Below are 26,706 nucleotides of genomic sequence, written 5' to 3'. Positions count from 1 at the left end.
ATTAATGTTTTGATATATAAAAAAAGAGAAGATGCGTTAATATTGCCAATGAGACAACTCTCCATAAGAGACCGAATGACAGAGTAATTAACAACTAAAGGTCACAGTACGGCCTTCAACAATGAGCAAAGCCCATTCCGCATAGTCATATATAGATGCATGTCTGCTTTGTTTCGATCTTATAAGGTAAACCCTTTTAAACTGAGTTTAATAGTTTGTTCATATGTTACGCCACTGTCCAAGGTTAGGGGATATAGGCGCCACATTTGTATGTGCTTGTTTCAAGTCAGGTGTTTGAAGTTAATGATTGTCGTCAGTCGATGTTGATCAAATTTGTGTATCGTGCATTATTTATAGTGCATAAATCAGTTCGTTCATTTTTTTCGTTTGAATTGTTTTACATTTGTCATTTCGGGTCCTTTCATAGTCGACTTCAGCGATATGGGTTTTGCTCATTGTTGCATATAGTTGTTAACTTCGATGTAATCAGTTTGGTTTCTGGCGAAAATTTGTCGCATTGGCAATAATACCACTTGTTCTTATTATATGTTTAAAATTTTTAAGGGTTTGATGTAAAATAAGGAGATGCGGTATGGTTGCCATTGAGACAACTAACCGGCAACAGTCCAAACTGACGTGAATTTAATTAATTTTGGTCACCATCAAGCCTTCAACAAAAGCAAAAACTGAGTAGTCAGCTATAAAAGACACCGATATGTTAAATGCGAAACAGTTCAAACAACAACAAAATACGTCGGCCCCGTGTATGAAACCGAAACCATGGAAACAGTTAACGAAAAACAGATAAAAGAGACAGAAACAAATACAACCACTGAATTAAAGGGTAACTTTGGAACTACACATATAGAACGTACAAATATAAAACATGCTTAGTTACTGCAAGTTTTCTCAGATCTTATAAACATTTTTTTCTTTTTCTTTTTTTTAAATAATACGTTAGACAGTGCATGCGTCCAAAGTGCTTTTCTTAATTTACCTTCATCAAGGAACGCTCAAAATCGAATACTTGAAAGCTATGAATGTATAAAGCTTAAACAGTTGAAGCTATATAAGCAAATAGGACCTAACTACATTAAATTCATTTTTGTGAAGTATCTGAGCCCCGTATCTGAGAAACTTCTATTTCCTTAGATTATCTTACACTATTTTAAAGGAAACCATCCCTTGTCTAATATCAAACTGAAATGTTCCATATCGTCGCTGGGCTTCTAAAATGTCGTATATGACTTTTTTGGCTAAAAATACTTCTTGACATCAATGGTCTCGGCGGGAGGAAATCTTTGGTATACCAAAATAGCATACAGTTAGACCAATCAAAATGTGTGAAATAAGACATATTACAAAATTGCCAATGTCATTTGTTTGTAAAGTTTGCTTCCATAATGTTGTATGAAAACTTGAAAATCGTTGTAGAATGGCTTTGGGAAAAAATAATTGTACATTTCTTTATTTCTGTAAAAATAGTTTAAGTTCTTGGATAATCCAGAAATGTCAAAGTTTTTATTTCACTGCTATTTACAAAAATGTTCAAGTTCACATACGACATTTTGGAAGCATGCATTTTACCAAAATTTTCAAAGCCTGTTTGTGAGATATTTTTTTATTGAAAAATTTGTAATTTACAACATTTTAGAAGCCCAGCGACGATATAATGGTATATTCAGATATCAGCTTCTCAAACATCCATGCGCTTTTGTTGATTTACTTTCATCGGGAATGCTGAAAGCCGAATATTTGAAAGTCATGAATATATAAAGACATAAACATTTGAAGAGCTATATGACCAAAGAGGGACCTAGAAAATATATCAAAACTTATCTACCTTAGTTTCTTATAAATTCAAAATTTTGCATTAATGGACAATTTTAGAAAGGTTTGTTAAAATCATGTCAGTGCCGAAGTACTTACTACTTCAGCTATAGTATCTTTTATCATTTTAATAGAAGAAATGATATTTTTAAAGCCTATCAACGACAACTCCAGCGTATCTATCAACAGTAACGTCCACGATATTACAAGTGTGTTATCTCCCTTTGTATATTGTCCATGATCAATATGTAATGCAACAGAAATAATGTCCATGGCTATCAGCCAGTGCAACATAAAAATTACACGGAGGCAATTTTCTGAGGCAGGGTGACATTTTGTGACCCTTTAATTTCTTGCTTCAAATTCTTATCAACACTTTGTCGTGTTCTTATCAGAGATATATCTGTAATTTCCTGCAAAGATCCCTCTTACGAGGACATTATCGGTGACTCAAAAGCGACCGCGACCAAATATTTTATCTCATTTTATAATTAAATTATCTTTTATGTTGAATATCAGGCATTTTTTAATTCTCAGATTTGAACTTTGGTAACAGGTTTGCAATAAGTTAAATTATTTAATGGGATGGTAATGACAACACTTAAAAAATTTTAATTTAATTTTCGATAAGGGAGTAATAATTTATAAATGTTCAAAAATAAATAAAAATCTGTAAAATACAAAAAAAAGCGCAACATTTTAATGCATTGAAAATTTGAAGACGATACAGCTGTCATGTACCTCAAAATGTCGTTAATTTCATCAGACAAGTCTTATAATTTTTGCTTAAAATTAACATATTGACCGTGGGCGCTAATTTTTTATCTATTCTTCGTAGCAATTTGTAAAATTGCAAATTAAGACGAAGAAAATGGACCTAGTATTTTGCAGAAGTATGTCTTGTTCTCTTGGACAAGGACATGTCAAGTTAATATTCCATCTCCGAGTGAGCTCACTCGACTGTAAAAATGTTCACATGTATGTTGTCAAGTTTTGATGTGTTTTACATTCAAAGATATAATTTAATTGTATCGGTAACAAGCTGAAGCTGGGAAATTATAGCTTCTAATATAGAGAGATAATTAAACTTCATCAAACCGAAAAATTTGGTTCCTTCAAATCCAACTGCAAAAAGGCGTCTGCGAATTGTTCTAAGTGATTTGAGCCTATTTGACAGATTACTGAAAATAAATATAGCCTAGAAGAATTAATTAGCAAATTGGGGGAATAAAATTCATGGCATATGTTACTTTTTGTTGTTGCTAAAAAGAAAAAGGCAAGAAAATACAATATTCAGAAGTATCTCAGAAATTCGTTTCTTAAAAATTCGAAAGAATCAATATAGCGATGATCCGTTTTTGCCGGGTCAACATATTTTTTCCATGACAAATGTATTCTTATTACTTTAAACACCAACCACGGACCTGTAATCACTTTTGTTCCTTAAAATTGAAACAAGATCGGAAACAAAATACAAAGTGAATTTCTGAAGGAAAAAATCTAATAGGATGCAACACACACGGACATAGGAATGAAAATAAGAGAAGGGTTAGAAGATAATTATGAGTGACAATTCGCAAAGTAAATTTTCTTGTAACAGAATAATACCGAACAAACAGGATATTGTTGGGAGGATTAAAGCATACAAATGTTCCCAATAAAATATTTATTTTAATATAAAATATCAAAAATGTAAATTGTAAATTCTTTCCTTTGTTCCTGAGGTAACTTTGTCTTCTATTGAATTAACATCATTTAATATATTTACAGTTCATGACAGAAACGTGCTTACAATTTTTATTATAAAATATAACATTTTTATGAAACATACGCGATGAAAAATATATTATGTATTTAATTGTATTTTTTTTTTATTATCAATATAAACCTAAAATTCATTCTAAATACATATAATATTTTTCTATTACATGTATATATATGTTTATTTATTTAGCTGAGCTTTCAACTATTCAGCTTTGAAGGTAAATGTAAAAAAGGCACTTCGGACGCATGAAATTTATAAAGTGTTTTTTTCATATTTTTCTATGTATAGTCTAAGCCCAACTTACTGACAGTAGAGCAAACCGTTCAACATTGTGTAGAACTATTTTTTTGTGTATTAAAACATAAGATTTCTTTATTTATTCAATACATTACACTTCATAATTATGTACACATATAGAAAAAAGAAAAATAATTCTATTTATTTATTCTCCTACATTCACCCCTACATTGGCCAAGGCTAAAAAGACACGAAGACAACGAAATAGAAACATAAACAAGAAAACACACAAACAAACAAAAAACAAACAAAACTATAAGATAAATATGAGAAAAAATAAACTTTTGGTACACAGATGTGAACATAAATAAAAATAAGGAGATGTGGTATACATGTAAACCAACTTATTTTCGCGTTTATTTTATTTTGCGTTAAGACCTTTCTACAGCAGCAATTTGACATTTTCGCTACGATTTATATGCGCGTTATATTTCTAATCGCGAAAAAAGGTTGATTTTACAGTAATTGCAATGACACAAATATCTACCAAAGTCCGAATGACGTGAATAATTGATTTATAAAATCAGAGACAGCTAGCCTATAAGAAGGGTTTTATTTCGGGTTAAGAGTTTTAGATTTTGTGTATCGGGACAACTTGCGTCAAAATTATTTATTATTATCATTCTATTTATAAGTTCTCTAAAAATATCTTTTCGTTCTGCTGATTGTTCATTGAAATGACAATGAAGAAAAACATGATGTATATCTTCCACCTCATCGCAGCTCTATCAGTGAACTATCTGTGTTAAACTGGAAATTGTTTCTATATTGTTCTGTTTCTATGGACCTATACTGATGATGTCTATCAATAACATTAAATAAATTGACCAGTTTTCATAAAAGTTCGAGCTAGCCACAAAACTAGGTTCAACCCAACATTTTTTTCTTAAAATGTCCTATATCAAGGAAAAGAGCAGTTGTTATCTTATAGTTCGTTTCTGTGTATGTTGCATTGTCGTTTGTTTTTTGTACACTTCAGTGTTTCTGTTGTTTCGTTATTTTCATCTTATATTTGATGTGTTTCTCTCGGTTTAAGCCGTTTGTAACCCGGATTTGTTTTTTCTTTCAATCGATTTATGACTTTCGAACCGCGGTATACTACTGTTGCTTTTATTAATAGTACATTTCCAGCCCTATAAATGATCAGCGAGTATTAACATAAGTAAATTATATACTCTTTAGTAAGTAACTTTACTAAAACGGATGAAAGTGATATAGACACCAGGTCTACGTGTTTACCTATATGAAATACTTCAGTTTTTTGTTTAGTTTTGTTTACGAGTTATGTTAAATCAATTTGAATAAAATTGGACGTGATCGAGAAACGGGTTTTACAGAACTTATTTATATATGTCCGACATTGCTGGACTTTGCAGACGATTCCGTAATATTTTGTCGTCAATAGCGAACAGTTCTGACGACATCATTCAATTTTTCATGCACATAAATGGGTTTTTACATGAACAATCTAACCAAATTTAGGCAATTTTCAACGACTCATAAGCTTGAAAAATAGCGCGGCGACTCATTCTTTTTTATCATATTTTTGAGAAAAAAAAGCCTTTATTAAAATCTTCATTTTTGATAATTATAAGAAAAATCGGTCTCCAAAAGTATATACTTATGATCTACCTTAAGCGAATGTCATAGAAGTGAGAGGTTTAGCTAGCTATAAAACCAGTTTTAATCTAAAAGTTTCTACATATCAAGTCAGGAATATGAGGTTTTTTTCCATATTTCGTTTGACTGTTTGAGCTATGGATTTTACCATTTGATAAGGGACTTTCCGATTTGGATTTCCTTGAGGTTCGGTATTTTTGTTATTTTTCCTTTTTCGTGCACTTTAAAATCAGTCCAGGACATAAACATATCACTAAATTTCAAATATGTTCTTAAAAAACCCCGCATTTTACTTTTACTCAATTTCCTTTTTTTCCTTTTTGGAGATCATTAAAAACCTGATGCAAAACCAAGAAAACCACACGTTTGGCCTTAGATTACTGAGTAGATCAGTCCCGAATGTTTATTTACTTTACTTTCGGTACCCATCTCAAAGAACCAAAACAAGCGTCGATGATTGATCTCCCTTATCAAAATCATATACAAACTTTATTTCCCAAAAACTCATTATAGATTTGATCAAATAATTAAAAAAAAAAAGACCCGAAGCAGGGAAAATTAAAACCTTTCGTTAATAACGTTTTTAAATCGAAGCTTTGAAAATGATACACCTTATCGCATATCGTTACATGATAAACATCTCTTTATGAAAGTTGTCATTTGCATTGAAAATTAAAAATGGTGCTAAGCACATTCAGTCATCGCCATGCAGCATAACTAATTATAAACGCCTAGGTATTTTTATAGCCCGTCTGCACCCACTGTACACTATAACCGACCAAATATCAAAATTCAAAGTAGTATTTATAAACTTCCGATTTGAATCGGTCCTTTTCTTGTTTCTTTTATCACTCCAAGTTATCTGATTAAATTAAATACTTATGATACACGTCATCAAATTAAAAAAGGTTTAGATTTGAAAAAAAGATTTGTTGACGTTTAAGAATTGAACACCATTGAACAGACGACACTTTGATGTGTAAATTAAACGGAGGTTACAACATATTGAACAAAGATAATTTATTGTTTAACGCTAACGTCCAAAAATTTATGATACAAGAATGTCTAGGACCAAACCACTGAACATCAAAATGAAAATAAATAAATAAATATATAAATTTCTAAATAGATATATAAAGAATTAGTTAAAGAAAGTGAAATAAATGAATAAAAATAACTAAATGAATAATTATATGAACAATTAGTTTAAAAGCAAGAAAATTGAAAAAAAAGTAGAAGAAAAAAAAAATGAAAAAAAAGACAATAAATAAATAAATAATTTATTAGATAAATATTTTCTTAAATAGATAAATAAAACAGGTCACAAAATGTATCTATTTCTTATGCTAAAAACTTGAATTTCAGAACAGAAGGAGCTAACTTGTGTGTGATGTGAAGCAACATCACTGGCATCACTGACTATAGCTGAAAACGTTGGTCCATAAAAAACTAAACCAATTCTAGTAGACGACCTCATTTTAGATCGAGGCACAAGTCTGACCTCATATCAACCAAAGCTTAGGTAAAAACGAACAAAGAAAGCGCGTATCTAAAGATTTAATCCGATAGCAAGATATAGAGCTCCCAGTTGGACAATTGGCCCGTTAAAAACAAACTTTGAGTATACATATTAGCTCTACCTAGCAACATATAGTGCTACAGAAAAGCTGCGGACAACAGCAAGTGCGAAAGAACAAGTCAAAGCCGCTTAAATAATATAGAAAAATCAAAATAACCAATAATAAATTCCAATTAATTGCCATGACAAAGTTCTTAGTTTGATAGGGAAGTTTTAATAAAGTGGACGCATTGGTCTCAGTAAGCGAAGTCTGTCTCACAAGAGCTTGAGGTTTTTATTTCGAAATCTTTCTGTTCATTATTTATTATTTTGCTTTTGCATTTCTTGTCTTATTTGTTGATTAAGTTTGAGGAATTCTAGTCTTCCAATGTCGTATACTTTGGTTGATAAATATATGAATGATTGAAGTCTACAAAAATATTCAATGACGATCAGCACGCTGTCAAAAAACCCTGGATAACAGAGGTTTTGCTTTAAGTTACGTCCATCCCTCAAATAAAAGTAATTTTTATGATTGTATAAATAACTTAATCAAACTAAAATCATTTCAACTATTTGAAAGCAATAAAATACACTCCGCCTATGACAAGAGGAAAACTGTAAAGAAAACGGATCTATATGCATAGCAACACAAGAAATGGCAAATTTGCTCGGGATCCGTAAGCTTAGATTATGTTTTAATGGCAACGTGAAAACAATGGTTCTACAAAAACAAAAGCAAAACAGTTATCGAATCTTCTAATATAATATACGATTCTATTTGCAGTCCAATAAAAACGAGAACGGAAACAGGGAATGTATAAAAGAGACAACAACCCGACCAAAGAACAGAACACAAGGACAGAAGGACACCAATGAGAAAATGCCGCGCCTTCAACTGGCCCTTAACAAACACACTTTCCTTTTATTCATATCATTATTTCGTTAAAAAGAAATCGGCAAGAAAGGAACAATATGATGGATAGTTGTGTCAAAATGCCTGTTAGTGCGTGGTGTTGTTATCTTTTAGAGTGCACTGTATAACCCAAGTGGGTAGTTGTCATATGGACTATCATACCACATCATCCTATCTTTATATGGATAACTCCTTAAAACAACGGTTAATGTGTGAACATACAAGCAACACAATGAACAATGAACTCACATGGTTCTGCCAATATCATTGAAGCAGTGATTAATCTGCTAACAACTTACTGAAGAAAGATAAATCTGCTAATTACTCAGCGAACAAAACAGAATCTGCCAAAATATTAAACGAACAAAGACAAAATTTGTTAACAATACAATAAGCAAAGATACGTCGAAAAATAAAGATGAATGATAACTAACCTTCTTAAACAGAAGGAGTAGATCTGTATATCAGACGAGTAACGTTCAAAGATGCACCGTACCATTAAAACCGAATATACAATGCAGGATTTCAGTGAATAAAAAAACTGACAACACTTTATTACGAAATGTTGCACCTACAACACTCAACGACCAAAAAGGATAGAACAACACGCAAAAGAAATTGCAAGCAGTAATAACACTTCAATGATGCAGCAAACTCAACACAAAACAATAACAAAAATAACACAACGACCAATCATAGAACTACTAACAAGAGTAAATAACAAAAATAACACACCGACCAATCATAGAACTACTAACAAGAGTAAATAACAAAAATAACACAACGACCAATCATAGAACTACTAACAAGAGTAAATAACAAAAATAACACAACGACCAATCATAGAACTACTAACAAAAGTAAATAACAAAAATACCAAACTCTAAGGAAAATTCAAAAATGAAAGATCCTCATCAAATTGCAAAATCAAATTTTCAAACTCATCAAACTAATGTAAAATAACTGTCATAGTTCTGGCTTGATACAGACATTTCCTAAGGTAGATAATGGTACACTAAACCAGCAAAATTAGTTTGATATGTTTGGTATATTTGCTAGAAACATAATGACGTCTCAATGAGCACGACTATAAGTATAAAAAAAGAACAACGAGCCATGCATATATGATAAAGGTTTTGTTTGTTTTACAGTTTGATTTAGAAAAAATACCAACATAGCTATTTAATACAGTTAATTAACTTATTACTAACACAATTCTATATTAAATATTCTTGTACATTGCAATTGTTATAAAATATATCAAATAACATAATTACAAACCTAATCTTGATTTATATCTTTTTTTTTTTTTAAATATCGTGTAACGTCACTTGTGTGGTGTTGATACAGATGTGTGACGGTCAGTTCGTGGTTCTGTTTTTCGTGTGCTGTCCTAGGTTGTTTTACGTATTCGTTATTATTCTGTGGACCATGTCGAAATGTTCTATTATATTGTTTATTTGTGTATTATTCTGTCCTGATTGTTTTTGCATTTATTTGTACTGTAATCCTGTCATGTAATGCTGTCATTTTAGTGGTATATTTAACATTGCCATAAAAGCAGGTTGGGCTAGCAACAAAACGAGGTTTAAACCCACCATTTTGTTATAAAAATGTCCTGTACCAAGTCAGGAAAATGACATTTGTTATCTTATAGTTCGTTTCTGTGTGTTTTGCATTGTCGTTCGTTTGTTGTTGCATTTCAATGTTTCTGTTGTTTCGTTGTTTGCCTCTTATAGTTGATGTGTTTCCCTCTGTTTTAGTTTGTAACCCGGATTTGTTTTCTCTCAATCGATTTATGACTATTTAACAGCGGTATACTACTGTTGGCTTTATTTATCATTTGCAATGAAAAATTGCAAGAAAGCACAACGAACAATATTATAGCAGATAAACGAACCAATAATCAGCTATAAAGCAATTAACATTGTTGTAGTTACCAACATCACAATGATCAATTATATTGATGTCTCCAACACGATGAGATTTGATACAAATGACAATTGCAAACAACACATTGAGCAATGATAAAGCTGCCATTACACAATCAGAATTGACATAGCTGCATACAACACATTGCACAATGATAAGGCTGCCAACATAAAATGACCGATGGTAGATCTGGCAAAATACAACGAGCAATGATTAATCTGTCATTACTTTATGAGCAATTGTACAACTGCATACAACAAAACGAACAATAAAAAAGTACCAACACACAGTGAGCAATGTTAAAGCCACAAAAACACAATCAGCTATGACAAACTGCCAATTCAAAATGAGCAATGATACAGCTGTAAACAACACAATGAACGATCACCAATAATATAGACCACCAGCAAAGAAGAAAATGGTATAGCAACAATCAATAAAATGAGCAATGATAAAGATGCAATTACATAAAGAGCAACGATACATCTGCGAACACGAAACGAACAATGAAACAACGGCCTATACAAAACGAGCAATGACACTGCTGCACACAAAACAAAGAATAATGATGAACCTGTGAACACAAAATTAACAACGGCAAACCTGCATTTTTAGCAATAATAAATCTGCCAACATATAAAGAGCAATGGTACAGCTGCAAAACACAAAAAAGCAATGATAATTCTGTCAACGTAACATGAACAATGGTACAGCTACAAAAAAACAATGAGGAATGTAAAAGCTTCCATTAAACAACAGTCGATAGTACAGCTGCAAACAACACAATGAACAACAAAAATGTTGCCTACACAAAATGAGAAATGGAACTGCTGCAAACAACATATTCAGCAATGATTAATCTGCCGACACATAATGAGCAATTGCAGATCTGTCCATAACACAATGAGGAACGATAAAACTTCATGTTTATAATGAACACTGGAACAGCTACAAACAAAACATGAGCAATGTTCAATCTGCCGACACATAGTGAACAATGGTACAGCTGCAAACAACACAATAAGCAATGATAATGCGGCAAACATAAAATGAACAATTGACACAGCTTCAAACAACACAACGAGGAAAGCAATTGATGCCATTACACAACTGGCAATAGTAAGCTGCAGATAATACAAAGATCAATGATAAGGCAGCCAACAAAAAATGGGCAGTGACACAGCTGCAAACAACACAATGAGCAACATTAAAGCTGCTATTAAACAACGGGCAATTGAACAGTTGCAAACAGCAAAATGGTGCAGTTGTAAATGGAAGCAGCCAAAAACAAAATGCAACTATATGTCAATCAGTAAAGTTTATCATTAACACAATGACAAACTTAAAACATTAACACAATGAACAACTTAAAGCTGCCATACCGCCATGATCACCTCAAAACATTAATACAATTATCATTTCAAATCTGACATTAAAACACAATGACCAACTTAATTCTGACATTAACACAATGACAAACCTAGAGAATTCACACAATGACTAACGTAAAGCTGACATTAACACAATGACTAACTTAAATATGCCAATGCGATAATGACCGATATTAAATCTACTTTGAAATAACCAATGATCGATATATCTAATAAAAGTACGAACCCACCTGACAAAGGACGCACCAAAATACAAAGGAATATATACTAGTAATCAATTAGCATAAACAGTGGTTATAATTCTTATGAAAGTATAATAACCTGCTACCAAGGTGGCAATAGCACATATTTGCCAGCGATATATCTGACAACAACACAATGACCAATATGGAATGACATACCGGAGTAAACTTTACAAAGTGAGGGATTATAAATTGGACAAACGCACAATGAGCAGTTATTATTCTGACAATTTTACTAGTATATTGACGAACGACATACCTGACAGTATTACACTAACCAACAATAATTTTGACGTACCAAAATACTCAAGCATAAATCTAACAATAACATAAAAAGAAGTTATAAATCTGACAATAAGACGATATCCAGTTACAAATCTGACAAAAGGGACGATAATCAGTTACAAATCTGACAACATGGCGATAATCAGTTATTAATCTGAAAAAAGGGCCGATAATCAGTTACAAATCTGACATTTGGGCTATAATCAGTTATAAATATGACAATAACAGAATGGCCAACGGTAGATCTAACAGTAACATCTTAACCTAGCCGATAATGATTATAACGTTACAAAACACAGCAATAAAAAATTTGAAAATATGAAAATACCATTGTATTTACCGTAGTTCACACATCGTTAATTCTAAATCTGATATATAAGTATCAATAGCAAGTCTGACAATGACCGATGAATCTTTCCTCGTCTATAATGGTCAACTAATTTTTGAAAAAATAACGCTATGACCAGTGTGTTGAATGTGTAATAATTTATAGATATATAAAATGGCTGGCGATAATCTAACAACAACTTAATGGTCGATGACATGGTTATACCCAATATACATTTGTTAATAAGAACATGAATAACGAGTCATCTTGCATTTTGCCGCGCGATACAAATCCGACAATAACAAAACGACGAATTTGACAATAACAAAACGACTAATTTGACAATAACAAAATGACCAATTTGACAACAAAGTGTAATGACAATCGATGTACTAACAACAAAGTGTAATGACAATCGATGTACTAACAACAAAGTGTAATGACAATCGATGTACTAACAACAACAGAATAGTCACAAAAACTATTCAAATACTAACATACTGACTTATCATGATTTTAACAAAAAGGTTATAAAGAACATCATCATTCTATCAATAAGACATCGACTAATATCACGATTTTAACAATAACATAATGACTAATGACACATCTAACGATAACACGATAAAACTATTACTAATCATGATTTTAACCATAATACATGAACTAATAACACGTGGATCAATAACGAGTCTAACAATAATATGATGTCGATAGTTATCAAAAGTACCAGGATTATAATTTTATACGCCAGACGCGCGTTTCGTCTACATAAGACTCATCAGTGACGCTCAGATCAAAATAGTTAAAAAGCCAAATAAATACAAAGTTGAAGAGCATTGAGGATCAAAAATTCCTAAAAGTTGTGCCAAATATGGCTAAGGTAATCTACTCCTGGGGTAAGAAAATCCTTAGTTTTTCGAAAAATTCAAAGTTTTGTAAACAGAAAATTTATAAAAATGACCATATAATTGATATTCATGTCAACACCGAAGTGCTGACTACTGGGCTGGTGATACCCTCGGGGACGAAACGTCCACCAGCAGTGGCATCGACCCGCTGGTGTAAATAGTTATCAAAAGTACCAGGATTATAATTTTATACGCCAAACGCGCGTTTCGTCTACATAAGACTCATCAGTGACGCTCAGATCAAAATCGACAATATATCTGCAATGATATCATGATTAAAACAATAACACATTGACTAATATTATGATTCTAACAATAACACATTAACTAATATTATGATTCTAACAATAATACATTGACTAATATTATGATTAAAACAATAACACATTGACTTATATTATGATTAAAACAATAACACATTGACTTATATTATGATTAAAACAATAATACATTGACTAATATTATGATTCTAACAACAACACATTGACTAATATTATGATTCTAACAATAACACATTGACTAATATCATGATTAAAACAATAACACATTGACTAATATTATGATTAAAACAATAACACATTGACTAATATTATGATTAAAACAATAACACATTAACTAATATTATGATTCTAACAATAACACATTAACTAATATTATGATTCTAACAATAACTCATTGACTAATATCATGATTCTAACAATAACTCATTGACTAATATTATGACTCTAACAACAACACATTGACTAATATTATGATTCTAACAAGAATACATTGACTAATATTATGATTCTAACAATAACACATTAACTAATATTATGATTCTAACAATAACACATTGACTAATATTATGATTCTAACAATAACACATTGACTAATATTATGATTCTAACAAGAATACATTGACTAATATTATGATTCTAACAATAACTCATTGACTAATATTATGATTCTAACAACAACACATTGACTAATATTATGATTCTAACAAGAATACATTGACTAATATTATGATTAGAACAATAACACATTGACTAATATTATAATTCTAACAATAACACATTAACTAATATTATGATTCTAACAATAACACATTGACTAATATCATGATTGTAACAATAATACATTGACTAATATTATGATTCTAACAATAACTCATTGACTAATTTCATGATTAAAACAATAACACATTAACTAATATTATGATTCTAACAATAACTCATTGAATAATATTATGATTCTAACAATAACTCATTGACTAATTTCATGATTAAAACAATAACACATTGACTAATATTATGATTCTAACAATAACTCATTGACTAATATCATGATTCTAACAATAACACATTGACTAATATCATGATTCTAACAATAACACATTGACTAATATTATGATTAAAAGAATAACACATTAACTAATATTATGATTCTAACAATAACACATTGACTAATATTATGATTCTAACAATAACTCATTGACTAATTTCATGATTCTAACAATAACACATTGAGTAATATTTAACACATTATTGTTATTAAAATTATTGTTATTAAGATTATAACAATGACTTAAAATCAGACATACTTTTGTCAATTACAATTTGATTCTAACAATTATAAACCGACTAATCATGATTTTAACAATAACGCTTTGACGAATGATATATCTGTAATAGCACAGTGACGAATCATGATGACAAGCGATGAATATGCCAATAACACTGATTTGGAACATTTAACATTTACTCAACAAAATATTAAGGTAATAACAATAACCCAATAACACGACAACAAAACATCTGACCAAAAACTGATTGACTCATTACAGATCTGGCTAACAAAGTAAATACAACCGACTTTATTTCTGAAAATAACACAAAAGAAGAAATAAAGATACTAGTATGACAAAAATTAATACCTACAAATATGTAATATTACAGCAATACAATAATTAAAGATATAAGATTTATTTCATTGTGATAACAAGATAAACAATGCTGAATATAAAAGAAAAGAACACGATTATCTACGAATATTATCTGTGGATACATTTATTATTTTCTATGGTTATCACTTTGACTTTATTTGTAGCTATTCATATTTGATCTATAAGTATATACATGTTAGGAAGTCGTTCAGACTTAAATGTTGGTTAAACGTGTGACAAATAAAGGCAACAGTAGTATACCACTGTTCAAACTCATAAATCCATGGACAAAAAAACAAAATCGGGGTATCAAACTAAAACTGAGGGAAACGCATTAAATATAAGAGGAGAACAACGACACAACACTACAATGTAACACACACAGAAACGGACCGAGCATCAGACAAAATTCTACGAGAACAACAAATATAACATCAAAACCAAATACATGAATTTGGGATAGACAAGTACCGTGACACGTCTTATCGCAATGTGAATTTGCACTCAAAATAAAGAGAAAACATACGACGCAACGTTAAAATTTAACACACACAGAAACGAACTATAATATAACAATGGCCATGTTCCTGACTTGGTACAGGACATTTTTAAAGAAAAAAATGGCGGGTTGAACCTGGTTTTATGGCATGCCAAACCTCCCCTTTCATAGCCATGTGAAATATAACATTAAAATGACAACTCAACACCACAGGACTACAATATAAATAAATTGGAGAATACAATTGACAAAAAAACACACGAACAACAGCCAACAAAAGGCAACAAGTTGAAAATTTTAATACGTCAGAAGTGCATTTTATCCACACAAGATCCACCAGTGACGCCCAGATACAAAAGTTTGAAAGCCGAAACAAGCACAAAGTCGAACAGCATCGAGGACCAAAAGATCAAAAAAGTTGTGCCAAAAACGGCCAGAGTTTTCTGTTAGTTACCAGAACATCCTTATTATTTAGAATAATTTATACTTTTGCAAACAGTAAATTTATAAAATTATTAAACAGAAGCTGTACATGATAGAACTGAAATATCAACTAATTACAGGAAACAACTGAAATACATTACATAACCAGACATTTGCAACACAAAATGAAGACACATCCGAACAAGCCCAAACCCCAACGCCAAGTGACGTCATATTTGAAATTGTAAAAAGTGACAAAAAATGATGACGTCATTTGAATTTGTAAAACAGATCATCAAAAAATGAAAAATGACGTCATTTGAATGAATAAGATAGAATTAGGATCGATTTGAGATTATATTTGAACTAAATACTGATATTGCATTTAATAACAATGCACATTTTAATATTTATTATTAGCAAACTAAGGTAGCAATTAACTATATTATAAAGCTATGTCCGGTTTGTTTTGAATCTGACTTCAAACGTAAAATATCGTACTGATTACGTTGAACAAAATGAAATCTAATAAATGAATGCAGTGATTAATATTATTTACCATAACACATAAATATAATAGAAAAGACATCAACACATTTGACAAAATCCGATGAGAATTACAAATATAACATTAAACATTGAAACTAAATACATGAATTTGGGATAGACAAGTACCGTAACACGTCTTATAGTAATGCGAATTCACACTCAGCAAAACAGTCACAATCGGGAATAAGTCACGTTTGGTAATTAAAAGATTAGACAAATCTGATAATATGACTGGACACAACTCTGATATCAATTAAGAGACAACTGACAAGTCTGATAATATTACAGTGGATACTGACACCTTTGATAACACTACAGTGGATTCTGACAACTTTGATAACATATATTACTGGATACTGACAACTTTGATTACACGACAGTTGATACTTACATTTCTGATAACACTATAGTTGATACTGACAAATCTGATAAATCTATAGTACTCAAAACTCTGAGACCACTACCATGGATACTGACAACTCTGATAACATTACAGTGTATACTGTCAACTCTGATAACATTAGAGTGGAAACTGACAACTCTGATAACATTAAAGTGGATACTGACAACTCTGATAACACTACAGTGGATACTGACAACTCTGTTAACACTTCAATATATACTGACATCTTTGAAAACACTAAAGTATATAGTCATAACATAATAACGCTACAGTGGATACTGACAACTCTGGTTACACTACAGTGGGTACTGACAACTCTTTTTACAATACAGAGAATACTGACAACTTTGAGAACACTACAGTGGATACTAACAATTATGCGAAAACTACAGTTGACACTGACAACTCTTATAGCGTTACTGTGGATACTGACAACTATGTGCTACTACAATGCATATTGACAATTCTGATAACACTACAGTGGATACTTACATCTCTGATAACACTACAGTATATACTGACAACTCTGATAACATTACACTACAGTAGATTCTGACAACTCTGAAAACACTAAGTGGATACTGACAGCTCTGGGAACATTACAGTGGATAATGACAACTTTGAAAACACCAAGTAGATAGTGACAACTATAATAAAACTACAGTAGATACTTACAACTTTGATAACACTACAGTCGATACTGACAACTATGTACCACTACAGTAGATACTGACAACTATGTACCACTACAGTATATACTGACAACTATGTACCACTACAGTAGATACTGACAACTATGTACCACTACAGTAGATACTGACCACTATCTACCACTACAGTAGATACTGACAACTATGTACCACTACAGTCGATACTGACAACTCTGATAACACTACAGTGGACATTACACTACAGTCGATACTGACAACTCTGAGAACACTACGGTTGATACTAACAACTCTGATAACACTGCAGTTGAGACTGACAACTCTGAAAACAATAAGTGGATACTGATAGCTCTGGAAACACTATAGTAGATAGTAACTACACTGAAAACACTATAACAGGTGCCGACAACTCTGATAACTAAACTAGATATCTAGTTTTAATAACCCTACAGTAGATACTGACAACTCTGATAACATTAGAGTGGATACTGACAACTCTGATAACATTAGAGTGGATACTGACAACTCTGATAACATTACAGTGGATACTGACATCTCTGATAACATTACAGTGGATACTGACAACACTGATAACACTACAGTGGTAACCGACAACTCTGAGAACATTACAGTGGATACTGACAACTCTGATAACATTACAGTGGATACTGACAACTCTGATAACACAACAGTGGATACTGACAACTCTGACAATACTACAGTGGATACTTACAATGCGGATAACACTGCAGTAGATACTGACAACTCTGATATCATGACATTAGATACTGAAAACTCTGATAACACTACAGTAAATACTGACAACTCTGATAACAATACAGTAGATACTGACAACTCTCATGTCATGACATTAGATACTAACGACTCTGATAACACTACAGTAGATACGGACAACTTTGATCACATGACGTTAGATACTGACAACTCTGATAACACTACAGTACATAGATACGGACAACTTTGATAACTGACGTTAGATACTGACAACTTTGATAACACTACAGTAGATACGGACAACTTTGATAACATTATCGTGGATACTGACAACTCTGTTAATACTACAATAGATACTGATAACTCTTATAAGGCAGCAACCATTTGATTTTTTTTGGGGGGGCTATGGATGTTTTTTTCTGGACAAACATTTTTGACAGTCTAATTTTTTGGCAAGTCGAAACAATTTTTTTCTCTCAATCTTAGCATTACATTTAGTGGCAGCTGAGGGGAAATAAACATTTTTTTTTCTCAGGGTCAAAAACAAATTATTTTTTTCTTCAAAAATTGGAAACAAACTGTTTTGTCCAAAAAAAATCCATAGCCCCCCTCCCCCCCAGAAAATCAAATGGTTGCTGCCTAACACAACAGTGGATGCTGACAACTATGATAACACAAGTGGATTCTGACAACTTTGATAACACTACAGTGGATTCTGACAACTTTGATAACATTACAGTGGATTCTGACAACTTTGATAACACTACAGTGGATTCTGACAACTTTGATAACATTAAAGTGGATTCTGAAAAATTTGATAACTCTACAGGGGATTCTGACAACTTTGATAACATATATTACTGGATACTGACAACTTTGATTACACGACAGTTGATACTTACATTTCTAATAACACTATAGTTGATACTGACAAATCTGATAACTCTTTAGTGGATACTGACAACCATGATAACACTTCAGTAGATATTCAAAACTCTGAGACGACTACCATGGATACTGACAACTCTGATAACATTACAGTGGATACTGACAACTCTGATAACATTAGAGTGGAATTTTACAACTCTGATAACATTAGAGTGGAAACTGACAACTCTGATAACATTACAATGGATAATGACAACTTGGATAACACTAGAGTGGATATTGACAACTCTGAGACCACTACCATGGATACTGACAACTCTGATAACATTACAGTGGATACTGACAACTCTGATAACATTAGAGTGGAATTTTACAACTCTGATAACATTAGAGTGGAAACTGACAACTCTGATAACATTACAATGGATAATGACAACTTGGATAACACTAGAGTGGATATTGACAACTCTGAGACCACTACCATGGATACTGACAACTCTGATAACATTACAGTGGATACTGACAACTCTGATAACATTAGAGTGGATACTGACAACTCTGATAACATTAGAGTGGAATCTTACAACTCTGATAACATTAGAGTGGAAACTGACAACTCTGATAACATTACAGTGGATAATGACAACTCTGGTTACCCTACAGTGGATACTGACAACTCTGATAACATTACAGTGGATAGTACTGACAACTCTGATAACATTACAGTGGATAATGACAACTCTGATAACACTACAGTGATACTGACAACTCTGATAACACTACAGTGGATACTGACAACTCGAATATTATTATCGTGGATACTGACAACACTACAGTTGATACTGACAACCTGATAACACTAGGTTACTACCTATTTAATAGTTTTACATTTGATGTCAGTTGGTTTTTGGGAAATGCTCTTTTGATCTTCTATTCATATTTGATATTTGCAATCTTGTTCTTGATTATTCCTCCTTAGATAGTAAGTGCCTGATTTATAATGGTAAATCAAGATGTTTTGTTCTTTTTCTATTTATATATTATTTTTTCCTTCATCTTGTTGTATTTCAGATATTCTCCTATATAAAAGGTTATATACTTAACATATGGTTGTTGGGAGCTTTTTAGGTAGAGGCTTTTCTTCTTTGGTAACATTTTTTGGTATGTGTAATCAATGTTGGTTTGTGATGTTTTAAAGTTGTAGATGTAAAATGAACACTTTTTGACTCAATAAAAATATGTATTTCATTTTTCGTTAATAGAAGGGAAAATTAAATCAACAAAAACTGATACCAAACAAGTAAAAAAAACCTTCACAATACTTGTTCTATCTTAGTTTCTCAACGTATAATTGTTCATTATAAAAAAATCAAACCTAACTTAGTTAAAATAAAAATGAAGGTGAATTCATGTCAACATATTCTAAAAAATTGAATATATAAATTTACATACTTTATTTATGAATGACTGTTAAAGAAATAAACAAATATAAATTGATCTTAATAAATTTGTCATGCATTTCAGGCAAAAGATTCCTGAAAATGGACTATGAAAATCAGTAGGGGAAAAAAAATTGGAGACTTTATTTCATATTTTCTTTCCCTCAATTGTTGTACTTTATGTATCTATATGATAAAAGACATGAAGAACAAGAATGTGGCCATAGTACACCGATGCCCCACTTGCATTATCATTTTCTATGTTTAGTGCACTGTGAAATTTGGGTGAAAAATCTAATCTGGCATTAAAATTAGAAAGATCAAGTCATAGGAAACATGTGTACTAAGTTTCAAGTTGATTGGACTTCAATTTAATCAAAAACTACCTTGACCAAAAACTTTAACCTGAAACTTGCACTATCATTTTCTATGTTCAATGGATAGTGAAATTTGGGTCAAAAAATCAAAATTGGCATTAAAATTAGAAAGATCGTATCATAGGGTATACGAAGTTTCAAGTTGATTAGACTTCAACTTAATCCAAAACTACCTTGACCAAAAACTTTAACCTGAAGCAGGACAGACAAACGAACAATCGAACAGACACACAAACCAGAACATAATGCCCCTCTACTATTGTAGGTGGGCAGACACACAGATCAAAAAACATGATGCCCCTCTACTATCTTAGGTGGGTCATACAAATAGAACTTTTTATTTTGGGGGCTCTTTATAGCTTGCTGTATGGTGTGAGCCAGGGCTCCTTGTTCAAGACCTTGACCTGGATGGAGACTTGTCTCATAACACATCTTCTTATATCTAATCAGAAGGTTTTATCTGAACTAGTTTTGGTACCATATGAATCATGGAAAAATCAAATATTTGACTGATCATTTTTATCATCTTTTAAATCTTCAATCTTCAGTTTCAACAAGTGCAAATCTTCTTTTTTTTATGATTTGAAATTTTATCTTTGAAGGAAAATTTGAGATATGAATTCTTTTTCCTTTTCATTTCAACCAAGTGTTTTTGATACTAAAGGGCAATGTATTTTTCTATGAAGTTTTTTTGTTGGAATTTTTGTATTTTAATAAAGTATGATTTTGATACTAAAGTCCAATGAATTTTTCTATGAAGTTTTTTGTTGACACTTTTGTATTTCAATCAAGTATGATTTTGATACTAAAGGCCAAAGTATATTTCTATGATTTTTTTTGTTGACATTTTTGTATTTTGACCAAGTATGATTTTGATACTAAAGGCCAATTAATTTTTCTATCCAGTTTTTTATTGACATGTTTGTATTTAAGCTAGTTGTTTCTTGTTGTTTTTTTTTTTTGCCATGTTGTTGTCAGCTTTTCTTCCACCAACGATTTGATAGTAAGATACAAATCCTTCCTTTGACTTACAAGTTTTGAATAGATGGCCCTTTGATATCGTCAGCCTCATTTAATAACAGGTACATATTGGACAAACAAATATAATAAAACACAAGCAATTAGTTTATTACAACAATTTTTATTTCTCTGGAATTTTGCTCAAAATATTTGACAATCTCGTATTAAAATTCCCTAAAATTTTTCACAAGTCCCTAAGCATCAAGCTCAGCTCCACACTTCACCACACACATCATTGCAATCTTTCATTTCCTCATAGTCAGACACATTCAGACAATAATCAATTTCAGTGTATTTTTGGTAAACCTCGTGCATGATTGTCTAAGATTTTCTGAAAATTTGATACATCTTTTTCAGTTATTTTTTGTTCATTCTGGCATTGAAATGATAAAAAATGTAAATATATATTTATTGGGGAATCATAAAAGAAGTATAGTTAAGAAATGTAATATCGGACATCTTGAAACAATCTAAAATAATTGCTACAGATATACATATAAATATGTCTTTCTCTAGTTAAAATCAGTACAAAAAGATAAAGGAAAGATTTCAGCAGTCTCTGACATTAATATTACTTTACAATTAAATACACATGTAGTAATTACATGCCAGTTTAAAATCTGCACTTTAACATTTTTTTAAAAACATCATAAATAAATGGTCAGCACTTAGAAATAACTTAGTACTTGTTTTTAGATAAAAGAAAAAAACAAAAAAAAATCATTCTGTAACAAATCACAAACCAAAAACAAATTGGTTAATTATCAAAAGAATAAAATCTGGCAGATCGAATAAATAGCAAGCTTAAAATTTGTTCAATCTAAAAAAAAAAATTCAAACAAACTTCAACAAAAACAACAAAACATTTACAAATTAAACTGCAAGTAGATCTAAACAGCCTGGCCAGAAAGTATAAAAATGTCACACAAAGAAAAAACTCTCCAAATAATGATTTTTCACTTTCATACACAATAACATATATAAACATACATTCAACAAACATCTTTACTATACAAATAATTTGCACCAAATACTTTTTTTAACATGCACCATTAAATAAAATGTCCACTTCCAACACAATGGAACTGGCTATAATTACAAAGGAATAATAATGAGGTAAATCTTAAAGCTTTAATTTAATTGGTCACCCCACTACAGGGCAACTCTTCTGATTGGTTTAACAATGTCATGTGACAAAAAATTCAAATATTCCATGGCACAAAAACATATTCCTTCAACTGAAGAGTTGATGTTTGACAGAACATACTTTGACGTGGAATGCTTTACAAAGTCATGGCCATTCAAATGTACATTTATTTTGATCATCATGAGGTATGCGGCACATATGTGACCAAGACGTGTTTCTTGTCCAGAGACAACAAAATACATATATAATACTTGGCAACTCATTGTCAACATGAACTGAGTTTTTTTTTTAATAATACTTTTGCGTAGTTTTCCCCATATCCCATTATAACAAGTTGTGAAGACTAGTTTTAAAACTGCAGTCAGTTGTCGACTCCCTTACTCTGTTAGATTGACTAGCACACCAGTTACTTCCCTTGGCTAGCCTGCAACCGTTAGGAATTAGATTCCACACAATGTGTGACTGCTAAATGATTGAGAGATCACCGTGATTGTAATAAAATAGGCCGTAGTTTTAAACTACCGTACCCACAAATACTTGTAAGTCACGCTTTATTCCTTGGCTTAATTATGTTCGCAGGCCAAGCCAAATGTCCTTGTTCTTTTTAAAGCACAAAGTTTTTACTCCTGATATTTATCCAGCATGAATATCCTGAATGTGTGCACCCATACTGTCCAAGCTGCCATGTAATGGAGGACTTTGAGCAGATCCCATTGACATGGGACTCATGCCGTCGGCTCCGTGTCCCATCATCATATGATGCGGATGCCCTGGTATTAGCATTGCTTGCGAATGAACTGGTGGTCGTAACTGTGACATCTGAGAGTATGAACTACTGCCACTGACAGCAGTACTTCCGAACATGTCACTACTATGCATACCCTGAACTCCAAGCATATCGTATCTTTGTCCTTCCATATGAGAATATCCCTTCATTTGATCATACATTTCACTACCATGTCTTCCTTGGAACACTGGAATTAAAAAAAAAAATAATATTAAATTTTTTATCATGTAATTAATTCTTTCAAAACTTAAATTGTCACTTTTATAAGTATGCATTGCTATATACTTTTGCTTTGCTTATTTAAGCCCAATATGACACAGAACTTCAAAAAATGTCTTATTTTTTCTTCTACAAGTTATTAGGTAGCTGTCTCATTTGTATATACCCAATATCTCCTTCACATTCAATCTCAATATTAATTCAGAAAGATTTCATGTGCTTTAACAATTTTTACATTGTTTGTTTTCTATGAGCTTATCCTTTGAACCAATTAAGCTTCACATTAACTTTTAAATTGTGAACAAATTACACTTAAGCTGTGAACAAATTGACTTAACCTTTGATGAACCATTAAGCCTAATCTGAGATTAACAGATTCATCTTAATCTGATCTTTCAATTTATCAGAACACAAAATATGTACAGGGGTGTTCAAACTATTTACTGTGAGGACTCATATGTGCCATGGCCTGGCTATCCCAACCCATACTCTCTGGACTATATCCATGACCTCCTGGTGCTGAAAAGATTAAGACAATGATTATGTTTGTCTTAGTATTCATCTTTATAAAACATCTGTTTTTACATGCAGTATAATTATTTTGTATTCAGATCAAATATTTGTGGTTAGAAACTTCACCGATTGTATTAATACTTTTCGACATTTGAAATTTCGACAAAATTAATATTACTGTTTTGAACGTAAAGTGCTATTAACAAAAAAAACACTTTTATTACCGAACAATAGTGCTTATATGCATAGTTTTTTTTGAGAGAATATCTTACTCCTAACAGCATGTGAAACAAAGAACGGCCTTGTATAAACTGAAAACAGATAGGGAACACTTAAAGGTACATCTAGATCACATTTAAACCATTTAGTACCCACTTACAGACCCTCGTTATGAGGGAAGAGGAATTTCAATTGGAAAGATTTTCGCTCCTCAGGAGATGTGAGATTCTGTCAAGAATAACAAGCTTAAAAGAAATGCAATTTGCATAAGAGCCATGCCACCAAAGATAAAAGTTTCATCTCAGAGTTTTACCTTTAGACTGCTTACAGAGAGCTAATTAACAACAACCCGCAGATGAAAACTAAATTGCTGATGATATATGCCAATTTTGTGTTAAATAGCTTTTTAAAATATCAGGATACCGAGGGCGAAAATAGCCTTGTAGATAAAAAATACATCAGCGTACAAGTGAGAAAATGATAGAAAGAAAAATAAAAAGCAAGTTTGCATATATTTATAAAAACACTCATCTACTAATTATTATGCAATTTATTGTTGAAGTTCCACAGAAACAAAGACGACAAAAATTAATATTTTTATTACGACATAAAAAAATTCGTTCCTCAATAAAAGGCATCAACTTGCACTATACTAGAAGGCACTAAATGCTTTATGAATTATGTATAACATCTTTAAGGTTTTTAAATAAATACAACTGGAACATGCAGAAGGAAGTAAATTTAGTTAATACTTTTCTCTTATTTGCATATTTTTGACAGTTGATGGGTTTATAGGTTTGATATTATGTAAGACTACAATGGTGTATTGTTTCACTTGCAACATGCCAAAATGACCGTGTCATGAATTTTATAGAGAAAAACCAATCGTAATGTGGTTATAATGACAAATGTCTTCATTTCATTTCCGTCATTTTTATACCTACTAAACAATATACATTAGATTTTAATTAAGAAAAGGAAATCATAATTTTTGTGTTTATTTTTTTGTTCGTATTCTATTGTCAGGTTGGCATTCTGCAAGTCACAATAATTTATAATCCTTAAAGCTTAGGCAATTAAATGGCCATTTGGATGGAAATTGAAATGCTTGATGTATTTCCATACCAGAAGGTTTAAAATCAGAAAGGGGGAGGAGTGTAAATTTGCATAGTTAAAAAAAGACATGGAAAGTTTTATGTTTTAATTTAAATTAATTTTTCAAATTTGATTTTTTTTAGGTTATTAGTATAAAATTTGGCAAAACAAACAAATTTTTGTATAAGGGAATTAATATATACTAATTGCTGTCCCCTGAAGTGTCTAGTGGCAAATATTACAAAAATATTCATATTCTTACCTGCTCTATTTGATTGGTCAATCATTGGTTGCACTATTCTTCGCCTTGCATTAATAAACCTGAAAATAAAAAAAATAAAAAATTAACTTTTTAAGTTAACCAATATTATTTTTGCACTGGCCTTTTCTAATTATCAACAAAATAATTTGACTTTGGCCTAATTGTGGACAAACTGTCACTAAGGAATGATTAATGACTGATATACAAGTGAGGCGCCACACAAAAACCAGAGTCTAGATCATCATTTGCCAAGATTTGGACAAATTCTCATTACTAAGGTGACCTCTGACCTCCCCTGTCAACCTCAGTACAGATATTTACTTCTAAATTACAACCGAAACTTAGCCAAATTTCAAGTTTATCTTCAAATTGTTGACAAAAGTCTTTAAACCATTCAAAAAAAACATTTAATTCATGATAAATGTTTGTTGAGAAATAAAATGGATCAGAGGAGAAGGCTG

General features: G+C 31.4%; 3 protein-coding genes across 3 annotated transcripts in view; 2 read left to right on the top strand and 1 right to left on the bottom strand.

Annotated features, from left to right (window-relative positions):
* Positions 1–16,938: 16,938 nt before the first annotated feature.
* Positions 16,939–18,529, top strand: LOC139515180 (germ cell nuclear acidic protein-like). Its single transcript, XM_071304743.1, has 2 exons — positions 16,939–17,125; positions 18,087–18,529. Exons 1-2 carry the CDS (start codon positions 16,939–16,941, stop codon positions 18,527–18,529), a joined length of 630 nt encoding a protein of 209 aa, XP_071160844.1.
* A 760-nt stretch (positions 18,530–19,289) lies between these two features.
* On the top strand, positions 19,290–20,021 carry LOC139515179 (germ cell nuclear acidic protein-like). The gene has a single exon (XM_071304742.1). It carries the CDS (start codon positions 19,290–19,292, stop codon positions 20,019–20,021), a length of 732 nt encoding a protein of 243 aa, XP_071160843.1.
* A 2,083-nt stretch (positions 20,022–22,104) lies between these two features.
* LOC139516250 (homeobox protein Meis2-like) overlaps positions 22,105–26,706 on the bottom strand; it is a 45,568-nt gene continuing 40,966 nt past the window's right edge. Inside the window, exons 4-6 of the mRNA XM_071306245.1 lie at positions 26,246–26,304; positions 24,601–24,675; positions 22,105–24,124 (exon numbers count right to left, since the gene is read on the bottom strand). Of these exons, the coding sequence (XP_071162346.1) occupies positions 23,784–24,124; positions 24,601–24,675; positions 26,246–26,304 (475 nt within the window). The 3' untranslated portion in view covers positions 22,105–23,783. The remainder of the gene's footprint in view (positions 24,125–24,600; positions 24,676–26,245; positions 26,305–26,706) is intronic.

The sequence above is a fragment of the Mytilus edulis genome, chromosome 3 (assembly GCF_963676685.1).
Source record: "Mytilus edulis chromosome 3, xbMytEdul2.2, whole genome shotgun sequence".
Lineage (NCBI taxonomy): Eukaryota > Metazoa > Mollusca > Bivalvia > Mytilida > Mytilidae > Mytilus > Mytilus edulis.
This window is presented reverse-complemented; position numbering and strand designations above follow the sequence as displayed.